Source organism: Euwallacea fornicatus, chromosome 6 (genome assembly GCF_040115645.1).
Source record: "Euwallacea fornicatus isolate EFF26 chromosome 6, ASM4011564v1, whole genome shotgun sequence".
Taxonomy (NCBI): Eukaryota; Metazoa; Arthropoda; class Insecta; order Coleoptera; family Curculionidae; genus Euwallacea; species Euwallacea fornicatus.
The window spans coordinates 2,988,736-3,007,566 of NC_089546.1; the positions used below are offsets into that span (position 1 = coordinate 2,988,736).

The following is an 18,831-nucleotide window of genomic DNA, read 5'->3' on the forward strand; positions in this document are numbered from 1 at the left end:
CCAAAAACGGACTGAATACCACACTAACACAAAACTACCGGCTCATTACACTACTCCCGGTGATAAGTAAAGTTTATGAACACATATTAAAAAACAGACTACAAAAACTGATCGGACAGCACATACCAGCACACCAATTCGGATTTAAACAAAAACATTCGACTGTTCATCCCCTTTTCATACTAACCAACAACATACAAACAACACACCTCAGCGGCAGGAAATCAGCATGTTTATTCATGGACATTAACAAAGCATTTGACAGTGTTTGGCACAAAGGTCTACTATACAAACTATACAAACTTAAAACACCAACGTACCTACTTAAAATAATAAAAAATCTACTCGAAAACAGACAATTGGAAGTACGCATTAACAACACTCTCTCCTTTCCTTTTTCTCCCGAACAAGGGCTTCCACAAGGATCGCCACTCTCCCCCCTTCTTTATAACGTCTATTGCCATGACATATACAACCACAATCGGCTAGACAAAAAGCACATCGACAAAACTGCATACATACTACAATACGCGGACGATACGGCATTGATTGCACACGACAAAACTACCGCGAAAACCGTAGCAAAACTACAAACACTAACGGACAACACTATGGCGTGGTTCTACAAATGGCGGCTAATACCGAACGCCACTAAAAACCAATTGATAATACCAAATTATCAAATTAAAGACAACTCACCGGCAATAATGGCGGACGGTCACAGGACTGAACCAAGACACTACATAAAATATTTGGGAATAACAATAGACAATAAGCTGAAATTTACGAAACACATACAAAATGCGAGGTCTGAAATTATAAAAAGGACAAAGCACTTTAGAGCACTCACATACAAGAACAAGGGAATCAGTACCAGAACAGCAACCAAAATATATAAAGCCACTTGTAGGCCGCTGCTTGACTACGGACACATTCTCAGAGCAAACGCTACCGACAAAACCAGAAAGCATATACAGACCACGGAACAAATAGCACTTAGACTGATCACCAAGATAAGAAATCCCTCAAACCCCTTACACAACCCATCCAACGAACTCCTCTATGAACGGACACGGATGACAAGAATAACGGAGAGACTCAGACAATTACAGACCAAATGGAAAAACAATCCTCACAACTGGAACATACTGAACCCACTGTGCCTAACAAGACCAAACAGACAATCCCGCTATCTTTTCCCAGCTGCCTCCTTGTTAGAACACCTAACCTAACACCACCCTTCTTTTTATTTTCATTTTTTTTATTGTTAATTATTACTATCCTTTACTGTTAAGCAAATTTCTTTTTCTCTTCTCTATCAAATGTACACACACAGGCGGAAAGACCAATCGGTCGATAGCCTATTTCTTGAGAAATAAAGATCGGTTATATATATATATATATTATTATTATTAAACAGCGCGAATTTGAAATAAATTGCCCTAAGCATGTTTGGAAAAGTAATGAACATTCGGTGTGTCTTTTAGGCGTATCGAAGCTTATCCCAAAATTTCGAGGCCGCGTTCACGCAGTTGGTCTTCCAGAATTTGACGCAAAGTAAGTAACGATTTAATTATTTCCAACAGAGCAACCGAAAATTTGATTTTTCTGTCCCTTGAGATTTCTTCGTATCTCTCTTCGAGTTTAAAATTAAAATCCAAAAACTTGGACATCTCTGCGTCAACTTAATATAGGCTAAGTTAAAGTAAAAGGAATTATATCTTTAAAATCTACAAGAGTGTTTTTGATTTGCTGCCACCACCTAAAATATATAAATGCAATTTTCTTCTGAGTATCGAAATCTTTCGAAAACGCCAAGGCTGTTTTTTTTTTAATATTCGATATTTCAGACACGAATCCATTCCGAACTTATGTTTAGGAAACACGGTATATAGCAAAGCCTGAAAGTTGAGTTGACAAAACTTCTAACTTACCATCACAAAGAAAACCGGCCACTAAAAAAGCAGAGCGTCTTTCGATACTGTTTTTGGTACAAGTTGACATGCCAATGGTACAACTTCTATATTCGTTTATGACAATGTGTGGTAAGTGATGCTCTTCCTCGATCATCGTGAATGACACTTCCTGTTAAGAATTCAAAACATTCGATGCGCTATGATTTGAAAATAATTCAAATGCACGTGATTTAGGCATATCTGAAAATTTTTAAGTTTGGAATTTTTCCCAGTTACGCAGAAACAGGTTCAACAAATATGAAGTAAATAATGAAGTTGCAAAACGGAAATTGGAAGCAAATTTGCTTTGGGATCATTCCAATGTTTGCGTTGATTATTACAGGTAAATAGAGAATGAAATTGGGGATAGTCATAAAATAAAACGAATAATCAAGAAAACAAAGTAAAAAATCATATTTGATTTTGAAACGTGAGTCAAAATCAACATGTGGAATAAATGGATTAAATACTTGCCGATGGATGGATATTCTATCCATACAATTCCAGTCATTCTGACTAACATCATTGTCTGAAGGTGCGTAATTGCGTCTATTTCGTCAAAGCATTTTCCCTACTTAAATTTGAACAATTTAATTATAAATAGTTTTCACTTTAAAACGGCTTCAACTTCATGTTTGGGAATTATCAAAGTTGCCGCAGAAAAAGAAGTAAAAAAAGATCGGTTAAAAATGTACATGAATGGAGGATTTAAAGGTACAAAATAAAAATTCAACAAGAAAATCTGCTACGCGGCAATTTCATTGATTATAATGGAAGAAGGGGCAGTAACGAATTTGGAAAAAAGACAGTCTGAAATAACTACGACGAGGACGAATGCCCCTAGGCAAATAAGAAAAGAATTAACAACAAATTATATCAGACACTATACCTCAAGTTTAATTGATTGATATCTAATCTCATGAAATAAACGGTTTCGGTGCTCTAAATCTCCAGTGATGGAGATACATACATATGTATATAAAATTAAGGCTGTGATTTGTATTTTTCTCTGTTGGCTGAACTTTGAGAATTTTTATGATTTGCCCATAGATCCCATCAACCCAGGATAGGACTCCCTCCTTCACAACCTGTCGGTCACCTTCGCCCTTTCCCGTATCGAATCGCGCAAAAAGCCACGAAGCGCTCCACAATATTCCAACAACGCCGCATACTCAGTCAGTCAGTTGAGGCGTTTTGGAGTAGTTGGTGTCGTTACGACAGTGTTGCCGATTCGCGAGAATTTCCGAGAACATCGTCCCGATTCTAGATTTTTCCTGCAGCCTGTTGAGCGTCGCGTGTGTGTAATTCGACTCTCTCCTTCGATCTAAAAACGTTTTAGGCAGTGCCGATTGCTTGACAGTGATTCGAGATTATGAAGAATAGGCAGAGTGCCGAGATCGACCTCTTGCAGGGCTTGCAGCCCTGTTCCTACGACGATTCCGGTAACAGCTGTGGCTCTTCTGTGGTGTCCGACTACACTGGGAATGAAGACGAATGTGTTCTTCAAGTGTCAGACTTAGAGTCTGAGAGCAATGAAGAGAGATCCGGAGGATTAAAGGTCAGTATGTCCTTAAATTGGCGGTTAAGGGTGACCCTTATGCGACAAAGGGTTGGAGCCGTGAGAGGGGGAGGGGAGAGGAGCGAGCATCTGGCAGCTTTTCTCTACCCTAGAAAACATGAGAAATGGGAAGTTTTCTCTGATAAATGTATAGTAAATTCAGAGATAGCCCATGTTAAATCGCTGGAAAACCATAAATTGTCTTATTGCCTTTAAATCCTTTTACTGGCTCTTAAGTCACTCTCAAGTCGATCTAAATCATTTTAAACTAGTGGTTAGATTTTGAATGATTTTCGACGATTTTACTTGACTTTTATAACGTTGATGATTTATGACGGTGTCTCGCAGATATATATTATCATTAGGTCTTCAAGGATGGTTAGCGCCCTTGGTGATAATTCCTCAAATTTTCCTTAAAAGCTCTAATGGTATCGCTTTGTATGGGACAACAAAAAAGGCGCCAAAAAATTCAATAAACCAATAGCATTAATAAAAAATATCCCTGGATTAGATTGTTCAGTGTTCATAACAACATAAAAATCATCAAGGAAAATATTGATTGTAAAATAATGGAGATTACCGAACTCTTCAAAAACCCTGACGTGAAAAAAATATGAAAAATATGAAAACGTAATTTTAATAAACCATTCAAAAAATTTAGTATTGACCATATTTTCGCTAAATTCCAAACCTTCCCGCACTTTTCCATAGAACCGCATTCCTTCCAGGAGTTTTGACCTTAAAATGTCGCAATACTGAAATTCCTCATTGGCCGTCAATCATTGGACATCTCTCCACAATCAATAACCGGAAACGTTTATAATCGAATTCCTGCATAACAGGGAGATTTCCATTCGAATGGAGACAATAGCGCTCATCTTTCCCGGAAGCTGCCACCGAAATATCTAGGGTTTGTCCCAGGTGGGCGGAAGGAAACAATTTACAACGAACGTAGGACGGACCCATTTAGCTTTTGCCCATCTATTTATGGGTGATGCTCCCTAAAACCGACTTGAAACCGAACATAATTGTTGCGAAGTTGTTTATAAACAAATGTACAATTTATAATGTTGATTGAATAATTTAGAGCTGACTTTTTTAAATGGAAAAACCGACATTTTTATGGAAGGTTGTGGTAAGCAGTGATGGTGGGCAGATAGACAGATTTATATTCAGTTGAAAATTCACCAAAATCTAAGGTTGGGTACGTATGCAGAATGGAAGGAAATTGAAGATGATCAGGAGAAGGAAGGTCTCTTGATTGAATAGAAGATTAATTTTCTGTGAGAACTACTTGAAGTTTGGAACTTTTAACGTTTAAACACAAATAGGTGCAACGAAGATGAAGTCGGCAATAAAATTACGAAATGGAAATTTTTACAGGAAAGATGGAAGAAAATCGGAAAAACTGCTTTGCAATTATTTAGTTGATTGCATTTGATTATTACAAATAAGTAGAGAATAAATTTGAGCTTAAATGATGACATTTGAAATACCAGTCTAAGTTAACATATTGATGATAGAGTATAAAACATATAATAATAACAATGCACACGGTGATTTACCACTTAATGGAGACACAACAAGTATGTGTAGAGGCTTTCCAAACAAACGGGTTTTTAATATAATTTTTTCTCATGCTTATGGTTGTTGAGATATTGACCTAAGAAAATGTTTTAGAGAAAGTTTGAAACATCGAAAATTCATATAATAAGGATAATCCACGCTAGCAATTTCAAGTTTCTAACAATTACTGATGTTACGGTTTTGAGAAAATTCACAGTTGTTAAATTTTTTTTAAAAAATTTTCTGAGATCAATATCCCAGCAACTGTAAGCATAAGATAAACAATCTCATGTGGAAAATCAGCTCGTTCCGCAGCCCTCCATATGCATATGTTGTGTCTTCATACCGTTGCAAATCACCCTGTGTCTATTTACATTATTATTATCGGATATTATCCCACATTATCATCCATATATTCACATGTCAAAACCAAATCTCAATTATCTGCTTTATTTTGTAACTATTCATGCTCAATTGCATTCTTTACCTATCTGTAATAGTCAATTGCAATCAACAGAATAACCGCAAAGTAGATTTGCTTGCAAGTTTGCATTTTGCAATTTTATTACTTACTTCATATTCATTGTATTTAGTTTGCCCTAAACGCTAAAAATTACAAACTCAGAAGGTCTCAGGGAGGTAAAAGAAAGAACTCTTATCTCGAAAAATTGGATTTTAAAAATAAATTTGAAGGTGCGCTAATCGGTCTTCATTTAACACATTTCCAGACATTTTTACCCCACATTTGTGCGCTAGGAGTAATACGAGAAACTGATCATTTTCTCCCGTCGCACTTGTTGTCGCAGTTAGGGGTAATTTCTCTTTTGCGATCTGATGGAGCTTCTTTATTATAAATTCTCTGAGAGTAAGTAACAGAATATTTTTGCGTAGCTCATCGAACTCTGTAAATAAGGTTCCATGACACATTTACATATTCCCAGTGTGGTTTGTTTTCGATGTTTCGCTAATTTAAAAACCTTCCAATTTATTGATCGCATAATAATTTACTCCTCGTGACACTTTTGAACCACATTTCATAAATTTCAGTCTAATTTGCATGTTATAATTAAACAAAAATATCGTAAGCAGCGCGGAATTCTGAAGCCATTTTTAAAGGAAATTTAGTCGTCACATTATAATTAATTCGCACACATACTGGTTATTTCCACTTATCGGTTGAAATACAACAAATACATAAATTATGCTAAATAAAACGTATTTTTCGCTGTAGTCGTATATATATCTGGGGCATTTTTCGAACTTTTTCATTACGCTGCGTTAATTTCCGGATAACCCATGATAACGCCATGAATGAATTAAACATGCGGTGATTCCACTTTATTCGAAATTAGTCGTTTATTTCGGCTAAGTCAATTGGTGCAGATGATAAAATGAGTATGGTATTTGTTATCGTTAAGTCACGTAAATAAATGGCATTGAAGCTATTTTCTCAACGCTCAGAAGTTTGAAGAGAGTGACTAGACCATACGTGCGTTTACGCGCAGGACCCAATCAGACTGTGACCAGATCTGGCCAATATACCACCGCAGCAACCACACAAGAATGACTATAAGTGGTACCAATAAAAAGCGTACCTGCTGAATAGAGAAATCCGCCATTTTTCGTTCGATTCGCCTTGAACCGATTTTTTGCCTGAGAGGCAGCGGCCTCAGAAAACAGTCTCGTTTGGCAATGCACAAAAATGCGCTTTTACTTACTTCATAATGTGCATGGTACCGACACCACACCACGCTATTTGCCTGCTTTGCTTTGTTTCGGAAATAATTATGTTTACGTAATACCCCTCAAGGTTCCAACTGCTTTTTGGAATTCGTTTTGTGCTAGTTTCCAACTGATTGCAATTGTTCTTCATAAATATATACGTACATATATAATTCACTGTTGTAATTGAGGATTTCGTTTATGTTATTAAGGTAATTTCTCTCTGAAGTGTAGACGAACGTATATGTCAGTGGTTCTCATCAAAGTGTCGCTGAAACCGCAGGGGAACCGTCGTTCTGTCATAATATCTGAAGCATAATCTTAAGCGCTATGAATATTATTATTATCATCGTCTCATCATTCATATTATTTATTAATCGTAGACAACCAACATAATGTGGAATAGGTGAGATCAAATTGATTGTCCCCAGCTTGAAAGTCTCTTGACACCGGATTAAATGATTCTCTCACTGAGGTCATAATTGATCTATGTTTTCCCTACGTTTAAAGTTACCCAGTGGTGCACAGTCCTGAAGTGGATGGTTCATTTTTTCTTGTATTTTGTTCTGGAATTATGTCTCACACATAAGTAGAGGTTACTAAAGCTGCGAAAAGCAAAAAAAAACTGTCATTCTCGGCAGTTGAGGAGGCAAGTTCACAGGGTGTTTCAAACATTTTACACATTTAAAATCCATACACTTTACTTTTGTTTTTGTTCGTTTTTCTGACATTTTTCCGTGATTCCGAAAAGATGGCGGATTTGTTATCGAAACTTTCAGAAGGGTTTTCATCGGAGCCCTTATTAACGGCTGAACGTTATTCTCAGTTGGTTTTAACGCGCAATTCTACCGCTCTAACAACCCCTAGTAGTGTGCGAGACGTTATTTCCCAACAAAATAAAAAAAAGTAGATTAACTAGAATATATTGGATTTTTTTTACAAGATCTTCCCCATATAGAAGTACCGATCGCTTAAATGATGTCATATTATTACGCTTTAGGACTGGGATCTTTCCACAATGATTAAAAGTGCATTGGTTAAAGTTGTTTTCTGGTTTTTGGGAAATGATTTAACTCCATGGCCAATTAACAACGGAAACAGAAAGTAAAAACTAAAAGCTTTCGTTGGTAAAATTCACAGTCGCGTACATGAAAGTAGTAATCTGATACAACAGACCTATAAACAGTAAAAATCATCCCTCTCCTGACTCATAAACGTTTGGTAGCAGTGAGCCTCTTAGATAGCTCGAGAAAATATTTATCACTTTGAGTTTTGCTGTTCCAATATGATGGCACTATTGACAGTGAAAGACAAGATTTCTTTTATTGGACACGAACTTGTCGTTTTCGGTTTTAAGATCCATATTTGTGATTGATAAATTCGCTCCAGAACCCTCTCGTCCATTTTTAGGCTGAATGAAGTTGTAATTTCGAATAATGTAAAGCAAAATTGGTGACTGTTTTCCTTCGTCACTCTTTTCGTACTTTAATCTCTGATCCAAAAATAGCGAAAATATGCAAAAAAGTTCGCGTAGCAACTGATCTCGCAAAAATAACTTATCGCATTGCCCGTTTCTGTCTTTCACGTGGCCGGCCCGATTTAGCTGTCACAGTCATCACGCGTTTTCGATTTATGCAGTCTGGTAGGCGTCTGGACGCAACCAGACCGAATTGCCGGCTTTATTTTTTCAACTCAAATCAATCAGTCGCCTCATTGTTAATGCACTCAACCCAATCTGATGACGTAAACTTATTAAATGTAGATCTATAAAAATGATTCTCCTTGACAGGTGCTTAAGTAATGTGAAAACAATTCAAGTGACATTTAAAGAAACGAAGGATGGAACGTTCAAACGTGACTTTAGCCTTGACACTTAACGTTCGATTCCCGACTTGTTTATTTAATGGCCAGAGGAGTTTTGCATTCTGTATGACGATTAAAAACTCGGAATTTTCGAGCCTATGTGTTCACATTTGTGAGAGAGAAGAATTTATTCAAGGCTGAAATGGGCGATATTTGGAAAATGGTTGGAGACGCAGCCTTAGTGGCAAACGGGTCAACGACGCGCTCGAAATACCGAAAAACAATCTACAAAAATACATTCGTCATTAGTGGACAATGGCCGGTTAAAAATAATTTAGATAACTAGTGCAAATGCACTGCGTGAATTGTATTTTGTAGTCTAACCTCAAAACATGTGAAAATCCGACACGCGACTTTTATGCCTGGGGGAAGTTTTAACCCTCCACTAAACTAAATATAAACGTCTTCTAATCGATACACAGATCACGTTTGCTTCACTTTAAATTATTTTAAAATTTGAGGATATTTGTTTCTCTTGGGTTCATGAGAAGAAATTCAGCTTCAAAGAAATAACAATCTTCGATTCAGACCCAAACTAACCTGATATGACTTGAATTAACCGAAAAGTTAGCATACGAGTTCACATCGTACGATGATACTATTTTAATGTCTGCATTCTGACACATCACGGAATATTCATTATTGAAGTTGTTCTGGTTACTTCAGGCTGCTTGAGGCCAGTTCTCCCAGGCCTTTAATCTACTGGGAGTAGAGTTTTTACGGTTTGTTGTTGGTGGTTTCTGGGCGTAATCAATAAATTTAGGGACTGGCAAACTAATTTGTTTATAGATATTTTCTTCTACAAATGCTTTGACGTTATCATCAAAATGCCACTCTGCGTGTCGGTTTCAATCAAACAAAAGTTTCTCTTCGCGGACTCTTAATGTCAATTTTATTATCGGAGCAAGTTTCATGAAGAAATCTACTTCTTGATAAAATTTCATGTAAAGAAAATTTGTCAGAGACTTAAATACCTCTTTTGTAACAGCCATGGTAGATTGAAGATCCATCTTGAGTTACAGATTCCCTGATAATTTACTTTTGAATAGTTTAGTAATGGCTAGCTTTGGAGGTGAGAGTTAAACCGAAATGGTGTGTCGTTCTCGCCTAAATCAGGAGTATATGGATTCTCATAGGCTCCGAACAGGATATCTGAATAATTTTGTTGCTGAATTTTCAGAAATTGTGCAATTTCTGCGTGAGGTTACTTTATAGTTTGGTATTATCTAGACCTCAAATGTATTGGAAGTGATTAAGGAGTTTTGTATACTGATTATAAAATTAATTAGGGATTTTACAGAAATTTCAAAACTTACTACAAAGATAAACTACCGGAAATTGTTTGAAATTTTGTAGATAACCGGACATAACTCCAAGATTATAAAAAATTCGTATTTGTATTTTTGGCTTATCGTAAAGCAACTACGTATGTTAGATTTCATTTAAAAAGACTTTTTGTCAGCCCTTACACCTTATTAACTTGAAAATATTTAAAAAATTCATTGTTTTCGCTTTTATTTTCCATATAACTTAATGGCCGCTTTTTCAAACTCTGATAACTTTGCCAGAAAAATAATTTCCATAGACATGGCAAATTCATAGCAGATTATGGGTCAATTTTTCGATTTCCATGGTAACTCTTGCTGTGATGGTTACTAGATGTTCGAAAAATCGACGTCTATGAGAGACTTAAATGATCAGCACAGGAGGTGTTCATTTAAAAAGTTGACTTTTTCGGGCAGAAAGACACGTAGCTAAAATAGAGATTTTTCTTCAAATATTTCTTTAGAAAGCTCTTTTCGAGGCCCTAGAGCTCTGAATTAATTAGAGTTGGACAAAGGGCATTTTTCGGAAATAATTTTCATCAGATCGAAAGTCCAGCCAAACATATATATGGTTTTCTCTTTGAAAAAGTTTACGTTTACGCACAGACGTGGGAAACGTCAGACAACTCTAATATCCGAGTTTTTCTGTATAACGTTCTGTTTAAGGAACTAAAACTCTGAAACAGTTAGAATTAGGTATTGCGACATGCATACTAGAATGATCCCCAATGAAGGTCCAAAATATACCGAGTGCTCTATTAAAAAAAAAAAAAAGACATTTTCAGGCACGAATTCCCGTAAGAAAAATCGAGTTTTTTCTTCATATTTATTTGTACAAATGTCTCTTTGGGACTCCGAAACGTTATTAAAGCATCTAAAGTTGGCCACAGAGACATATTTACTAAAAATAATTCTCTTAAAATCAAGAATTCAGATGTCGAAAAATATATATATGTATGTAGTGATCTGTCCAAAAAAATTCTTGGGATTAACGTTTCTCCTTTACAACATTCTAGATTTAACAATAAGTGATTATTTCAAGAAGTATGAAATCTGCGACTTTTTTCCTGCAGTGAAAAGACTACGTTAATGGCCACTAAATATCTCAAAAAGCCATAAAACAGATTCGTGCGATTTGGAAAACTGTTTGTCCGTGATTGTTTGTGTTTTTCTTGCTGGGTTTCCAGAGACCATTGCTATCGAAATCGTGTTTTGTGGTAATCGGCGTAAATCATGATATAAAACTCCGGTCTTTGCCACCAAGATTAAAAACTGAAATATCTTATTGAGCAACTTTTTGAGCCACCTACAGAACCATTTATATAATATCTCATTATCCTTTGAGCTCTCGTACACTTCTTAAACGTGTCATTAAAACTAATAAATGCATACTGCATCACCCATTCCCTCCCGCCTGAAGCATCACCCATCTCGCAACCTTAACATGAAACTTTGTAACACTATTATCAAACCAATTAACTCTTCTCTACACCTGCAACTGGTGCCTGAAATTTGATTGCCCAGTCCTCACTTTCGTAGGCACGATAGCCTTAATAGTCCCTCTCAAAACCGTTTATTGTCCTCGTGAAGGGGTATCAATTGAGGATTACACCAACTTATCAACAAAGAAGTATTCATTTAAGACCAACAATAAAATGGTTAAGCAACCAGATTATTGCCGGTTTTTATTAGACTGTGACTGGTAGAATGGGCGTGACAGGTTGTGCAGCAGTGTCGTGTGCTTTTTTTTACGACCGAACCGGATTCTGAATAATTGCCGATCCTGGTTTGTCCAGTATAAAATCCGCTTAGGTAGGCTCTCTGGGAAATAATTCTTGAATCTATTTGCTTATTTTAAGCCCGGTTTTGCTGCTGAAATGGAGTTAATACCGCATGTGCCTTATAAGGGGATGTGCAACAAAGGAACTGTTGCAAAAGCGCTCCCGGATGTGTCAGCGAAGGACCTATGAACGTCGGCTTCAAACTTAAATCGTGACCACCAAAATTTCACCATTTCGTCCAAATTTCGTCAAAAATTCCTAATGGTGGTGTCTTGACAGTTTCGTTCCTCGGATAATGATGAATGATGCAAATAAATTAAGAGTGAAATGTACTATCAATTCTCAGCGTATTGATACACACAAATAAAAAAATGAAATTATACTGGTTTTTCATTAATGGTTTAATTAAATAGCAACGAGGAAATTACCACAATTTCTTTATAGATTTCAAATAAACGTAATTATCGAAAGCCAGCTGTCAGTGGCTCCTATAAATTTATTACCGAGTCAATCCACTGATGAAAACCAAATAACGTATTAATGCTTCCTGTAATATTTTCCAATATCTAGTGAAACATCGGGAGAATTGTGAAAGGCTTACGTAAGATTTGCCCATCTTATGAAAAATTCAAAACAAGTAGCTGGTGCCATCGAAATGCGTGGATGAAATAGTGCGTAGGCTAGAAATGTGTGCCATGGCGGTGTGATTCACTGTTTTATGGTTTCAACACGTTTAACAGACTTTATGCTACATTTTAAAATAAATTCTATATGGAATTCCAATTGTTTTTCTTATACAATACACAGGCAAAGCGATACATGTCTCAATTCAACTCCTGTTAAAAGCCATTTTACGTGCTATTTTAGTGGAATTTAAGTGATTTAGATCGAAGTTTTTATCGTAAATTAAGAACGATTTCGTTAAATTCAAATTTGTAGGAAATCCATTAGGTCGAACGGCTGCAGGAAAAATATAAAGAGTAAAGAATATATAAATCGATAGGTTAGCGCTGATTTCGATTAAATAAACTTCTTACGGAAGGTAAGGGCTCGTCGTGAGGTAATATTTCCTTGTCTCTTCTCCATATTCCGTTAGGCAAGGGTCTCCATTACTAGACTATTTGAAAATTACTCTCGGTCGGATCAGGTTTTGGTCTTCTTTGTTGAAAAATAGTTTCACTTTAAGAACAGTAATTTTTTTACTTCGGCTGGGTACAAATTCGCTCTGCATTCCTCCCACTATGCCCTCTCGTTAGAGATTAACACGCACCATGGGAACCAGCAATTAACCCACCTAAAGCCACATCAATTGCTTTTTCATATGTCTTTTCTTGCCGATGAGACTCAAGTGTTTGTGATCATAATAGATGCAATACATACGAACTTTTCCACCGCCTAATTTTTCTTTAGTTGAGAGCCAAATTCTCCGACATTAATCCATGCTCCTCTGCGTAATATTGGTGATCATGACGATCATTGGGGGTAACGGTGATGTTATCCCATTTTATTATTTAAGACTACTCAATGAAGTTTCCAGCTTTCGGAAGATACGACCTGCGAGATTCAACAAACAGACATTTATAATACTATGCAATACGTGTGTACAATGGTACATACAAAAATAAATATTTCTCATGGCAAAGCTGTATACTTAGATATTTCACTCATTAAGTACCCTACCGGACCTCTTCACAAAATTCTCAAGACCGCCCCAAAGTTCTCATCTAGTGCTCAGTATATCTCTCTATTAAGCCGAGCTAGAGCAATGGTCCTATGACTTCAAAAAGCAAGATCTACGGAATCGAAAAAGTAGGTTAATATAATTTTGAAGTTTTATGACATTTTCAATAAGGACCCTACAAATGTAAGTATTGTAAATAAGTTCTCCTCGTGAAAAAAGTAAATTATTTCCTCAGAGGTCATACGAAATTTCTATCTAAACAAATTCGTTATGTCTAGTAATAGCTGTTTGGTATTTCAGTGCGCAAAAATATACATGGTGTTAAATTTAAAACAGCCTTCAGGGCAGTAAGGCGAGACATGGAAAAAAGTTTATTAAAGAGGTTTAAATGAAAAGTTCTCTTTGAAATGCTGTAAATGTTAGAGCTAAACACAGAGGCAGAGTAAAATGTTTACATTGTGAGTCTAATAGTGTATTCATTATTTTTGTGCGAAGTCCTCTGAGGCATCATAAGTTCAAATCAGTTGGTGTTTGTTACGGGGGAAAATATAAAAATTGATCTGCACATACTCTACCCAACAGGTATTAATTGTTTTCGAAATCGGGGAATTAAAAAATTTTCAAAAATCATTTTTTTAATTTATTTCTTTTGTAATGACAATAAATGAGAGAAATATCGTATTTATGCATTTAAAAGTTCACATTACTGGCAACAGCGTTAATCAATACCGTGATAGCTTTTCAATCAATAAACAAACGTTTTCATACAGATATTGTAAAGAATTTCCTTTCCATATATAAAAGTATATCTATAGTGACTCTACAGTGACTCTATAGTACCTCATAACTTCTAGAAGATTTTTTCAAATCCATTTCATTCTAAACCGTTTCCTTTCCTCTGAATCCAAGAAAATGTGCATGGTGACTCTCAATACTTCTCTAGTTCATGAAAAACCCATGAAATATGTTCTTCTGCTATGAAACATACTTTAATGATGGAGACAATATCATTTATAAAAACAAATCTGATGAAATGCCGATGGTAGGAAAATTCCTCAGAACTCTAATTCAGTTGATTCTCACAACACTTTCAAATGGTGTCCACAGTCCGACCTGGCGCAAGTCTGGACGTTGTATCCAAGCGGAATAATTTTTGTTTCCGATTTTTATCTGTTTTCGATGAACTTGTGAGGTCGATATGAATAATAAAGGAATAAAAGTCGTGTTTTCGTTTTGTCTAAGTTGTACAAGGTCTCTAGCAACTGTTTTTCTGTCTTCGCACTGAGTAGAGTGTCGCCATTACTCTGCGGAAGCTTCCAATTGGCCTATTCCCAAACATTTCGCCCTACATCTTCTTTTCTGTCCTAAATTTGCTTTAATGTGAAGAATCTATAGGACACTCAGGTTTTGCAACCGAGTTACATTGTTAAAATGGAAATTTCACTAAAAGGCGAGTTGCTAATGCGTTATGGTGATTCCCACGGTTACTTCCAACCGTACGAGCTGGCGCCATAAGAATTGTCAGCGCGGCGCGTCTGGTATAGAACGTTGAATCCGACCGAAATGTTTTTCTGGTCCCATAGATGTTAAATCATTAGTTCTTTATATGATTGAATACGCCCATAGACATTACTTGCGAATTTTTGTTCAATTTATAGAAGCATTTAAGGTTTTATATAAAATAAAAATGTATAAGGTACTTTTTGAGATGCAGCTGTACGATTTGGGATGCTGATTGCCGATCTGATAAGAGTATTTCTGGGCAATTGCATAATTTTGCTACTTTGTGGGTTATTTGAAAGTCCGCAAGATGAAATCTGATAATGTTAAACGTGCTGTTATTTATTTTTAGGCATATTTGAAACATCAGCATTCGACTTGTTAAATTTTCATATAAATTTCCACTTCTATGTCCCTACTTCTTCGGCATTCTGCTTAGTTTCCCTGTACATGTCGGACTCTAAAGCAACTATTACCTGAATAATTAAATTTCCGTGAAAAGCTGCTGCTAAAAACCATAGATCTGCACAGCACGAATTCGCAAAGCTCGTAATTGGTTGCGCAAACAAAATCCTATTACGCTTCAATCTTTAATGTGGAATCAAAAAATCAAATATCAAATTGCTGGTTACGATAACTGGTAGTTTGAGGTTGCACTTAGGAGGCAATTTCTCATTATTTCGATAAGAAAAATGTGTCGAGGTGTAAATTAATATCTATTTCGTCCTCGCATTATTTGCTTGGAGCAGGTCTTCACCACTGATTGAAGGGGTTTTGTGCAGGTGTGAGCACCATTCTAGTGGACATGTGTTCCTCGGAGGTTGGCAACAAAATTAAAGCTCCCAAAGAAGGAAAATCGCTCTCGAATCGAGTGTTTCCCTTTCACTTCGAGAGCTCAACCACGCGCTTTAGTTATGAACAATAACTACTACTAAACAAATTAATATTGCCCAGTTGGTATTTATAGTTCATGGCGAGCACTAAGTGCAGATTTTGAAATACTTAATGGATTTTCTATTAATGTTTTTTTTTGCAGCATATCCCTGAAATATCAGTAAAACATACGCTGACAATAATCGACACGCAAATCGTTTTCCCTTAGTCATGATCCAGCAAAAATTGTTGTTTCACCGTACGTTTAATAGGCAAAACGAATGTTTAATGAAACAAAAATGGAGAATTTACAATTTAATTATGCTGAGGTTACGTGACTACCGACATTCCATCGGCTAGAGAATCCAAAAAGTTAGCTAGAAACAGTGATGTTTTACGTATATTGCTGAGAAAACGCTTTGTATTTTCTATGAGTAGTGTTTGGGTGCCAGGATATTTCAATTTGTTGTTTATTGACTAAGTATGTTAAAAATAAACAACTCATACGTAGGAACAATAACATCTGAGAAATATTATCATATTAAGAATATTGATATTGACGATTACAATGTGTATATAAAAACTTTAATTGGCTCTGTTTACCTAATTCTGATGAGTAGCTTGGCGATAAGAGTTGATGAGCACCTGTTCGTTTTATCTACTCAACAAGTCGAAGTAATGTGAGGAGATATAAACGTAATGAAAAACTAAGATTAAGACGTAAGAAATGGTGAACGTGAAGTAATAATGGTAAAAAGAGAAATTCTTCGGCTCCATTACCTATCACCGAAAAAAGTTGTTCCCGAATGTAGCACCAAGCTCGGCCATATCGATCCCATTGAAGAGGTGAACTCTCTTAAATGACAAATTTTCGATCACCTTGATAACTGGCTAATGTCACCAAACAGCAAATAAATAATAATCGAACAGATACTTATGGAATATTCCTGCAACTAAAGCATTTAAAGTCCCATTCACAATATTTGTCGACAGTCATTGCTGCGTTGTTGTACGAAATGTGACGAATCAGACATGCTCAAACTTGAAATTTTCGCTTACTCTTTATTTGAACGCCACAAATAATGCAATTATTCTTCATCGGAGAAACACAATTTAATTGTTTTCATTAAGACTGAAAACAAAGGCTTCATTAATCATCTCTCTGTGGTAAAAAAAGTGCCCAATTTGGTCAGAATTTCCTAGAAATAGAGGCGTCACTTATTCGCAGCTCCCAAAAACTCACAACATGACCAAAGAAACCCAACCAATCATATCAATTTAATAAACATATAATTTCAGCTTTAAAATATTGTTTATTGGCATATACCAGTTCATTAAGTTGAATCTCTAGTGCTGCAATTCGCCTATAATGGTCGATCAGTTAAACTTTTCCGAATGATTTCTTAGAATCATCTACCAGATACAATAACGAGGGATTCTCTTACTCGCAATTTCCTAGAAAATAGGTAGTAAACAAAATTATTGAAATTAATCGAGTTTTCCCAGCAATACCAAACAATAAAATTTATCTTGAACCCTGTGAAGGTTGCAAGGGATGGGAAGTGTTCGCATCTTGCCATGGATCTTTCTCGATGAGGTCGCAGTGACTAATTAAGAATTAATAATAATCAATATTCGAATCTCAACAGGAAAAATGGTGAATATTCATTCAATTATCATTCTTTTGTATTCATCATTGGGGGAGGGTCATGTGCCATCACGCAATGGGTTTCTCGGTTAGAAGACATTGTAAATATGTTTATAACATTGTAGAATCGTGAAGTTTCATGATGTTTTAGAATAGCATGTTATTGATGTCAAATTGCGAGGATGCGAGGAGGTTCCGGTTTCTTGTTTAGAAAAAATTTATTATTGATTTCCAAGTACTTTCAAGAATTTTAATGTTTCGAATGTAACATCCTGAATATTTTTAAATTTTTACGAATTTTCTACTTTGAAAATATTGCAATTGCAACATTTCAATAAATCTCTGTTTGTACATTTCGAAACTCGATTTTTAGAATGCAGTACCATATGCTTTTTTATGTTTTTGCATTGTTCCATGAATTCTAATAATTTTACTCGTAATTGGCCCCATTCGTTACTCTAACGATTTGGCAGTAATGAGAAGTTATCGTTTGAGTTTTTAAATAAAGTGTCGATTTTCGAATTGCAACCCCTCTACTTTAATGCTTGTCTTCTAAGGCTTGAAACAGGGACTTTTAAAATGCAATATCGCGTATATTTTGATGTTTTTGGATCGCTCTATCAATTCTAATAATTTTGTCTATGCATATGCCTATACTTAGCGTTAAAACATTTTCAGGAGTCTGATCCTTTAATGAGAATTAACGTTACAAACTTTTTCGATAAAGAGTGCGGTATTGTAGAGCCCCATCTCAAATGTTTCCAATGCAAGTCTTTACATATTTCACTATTATTTCTAATAATTTTACATGTAGTTATCTATGTACTTCTCTCTTCCAGTCTTCAAGGAATTTTAAAGTTTACCGGAAGTTTTCTTTTCAGCCAGTTAACAAAAATGTGCTTATTGTCTCCTGGAACGGAAAATCCTTTTTTTTTAATGTTTCTCCCCGCATATTTTTATGCTTTTAGATTGCTTTGTAGATTTCTAGCATTTTTCTTTATAATTGTTCCTATTCTTAACTATGGGGGATTTCCAGTAAAGTTAGGGTTTCATGGAAATTGTCTTGACAACTGTGTAATAAAGCGTGTTACTTTCTATAATCTTACAGTCGTTTTTTTCCAATGCAAAATCTGGTATATATTTTTATTTTTTAATTATTTCGAAAAGGGTTTTTCAGTAATCTCAAAAGATTAATAGAAATTCGCTTTTAATAAAAGTGTCGCCTTCTAAAATTCGAAATTCGATTATTCTAAATGCAGAATCCTCTATATTTTAGTGCTTTTAAATTGCCTTATAAATTCTAACATATTTTTATAGTTATCCTTTCAGGATAGAAATAGCTATCAATGTATTTCTGTC

The 18,831-nt window shown here is 35.6% G+C and overlaps 1 protein-coding gene across 2 annotated transcripts in view; it reads left to right on the forward strand.

Annotated features, from left to right (window-relative positions):
• Positions 1-3,106: 3,106 nt before the first annotated feature.
• Positions 3,107-18,831, forward strand: part of LOC136339786 (terminal nucleotidyltransferase 5C) — a 46,764-nt gene continuing 31,039 nt past the window's right edge. Inside the window, exon 1 of one of the 2 annotated variants that reach the window (XM_066283274.1) lies at positions 3,107-3,513. In XM_066283274.1, coding sequence (XP_066139371.1) covers positions 3,328-3,513 — 186 coding nt within the window. In that variant the 5' untranslated portion in view covers positions 3,107-3,327. The remainder of the gene's footprint in view (positions 3,514-18,831) is intronic. The other variant, XM_066283272.1, reaches the window with a different exon arrangement.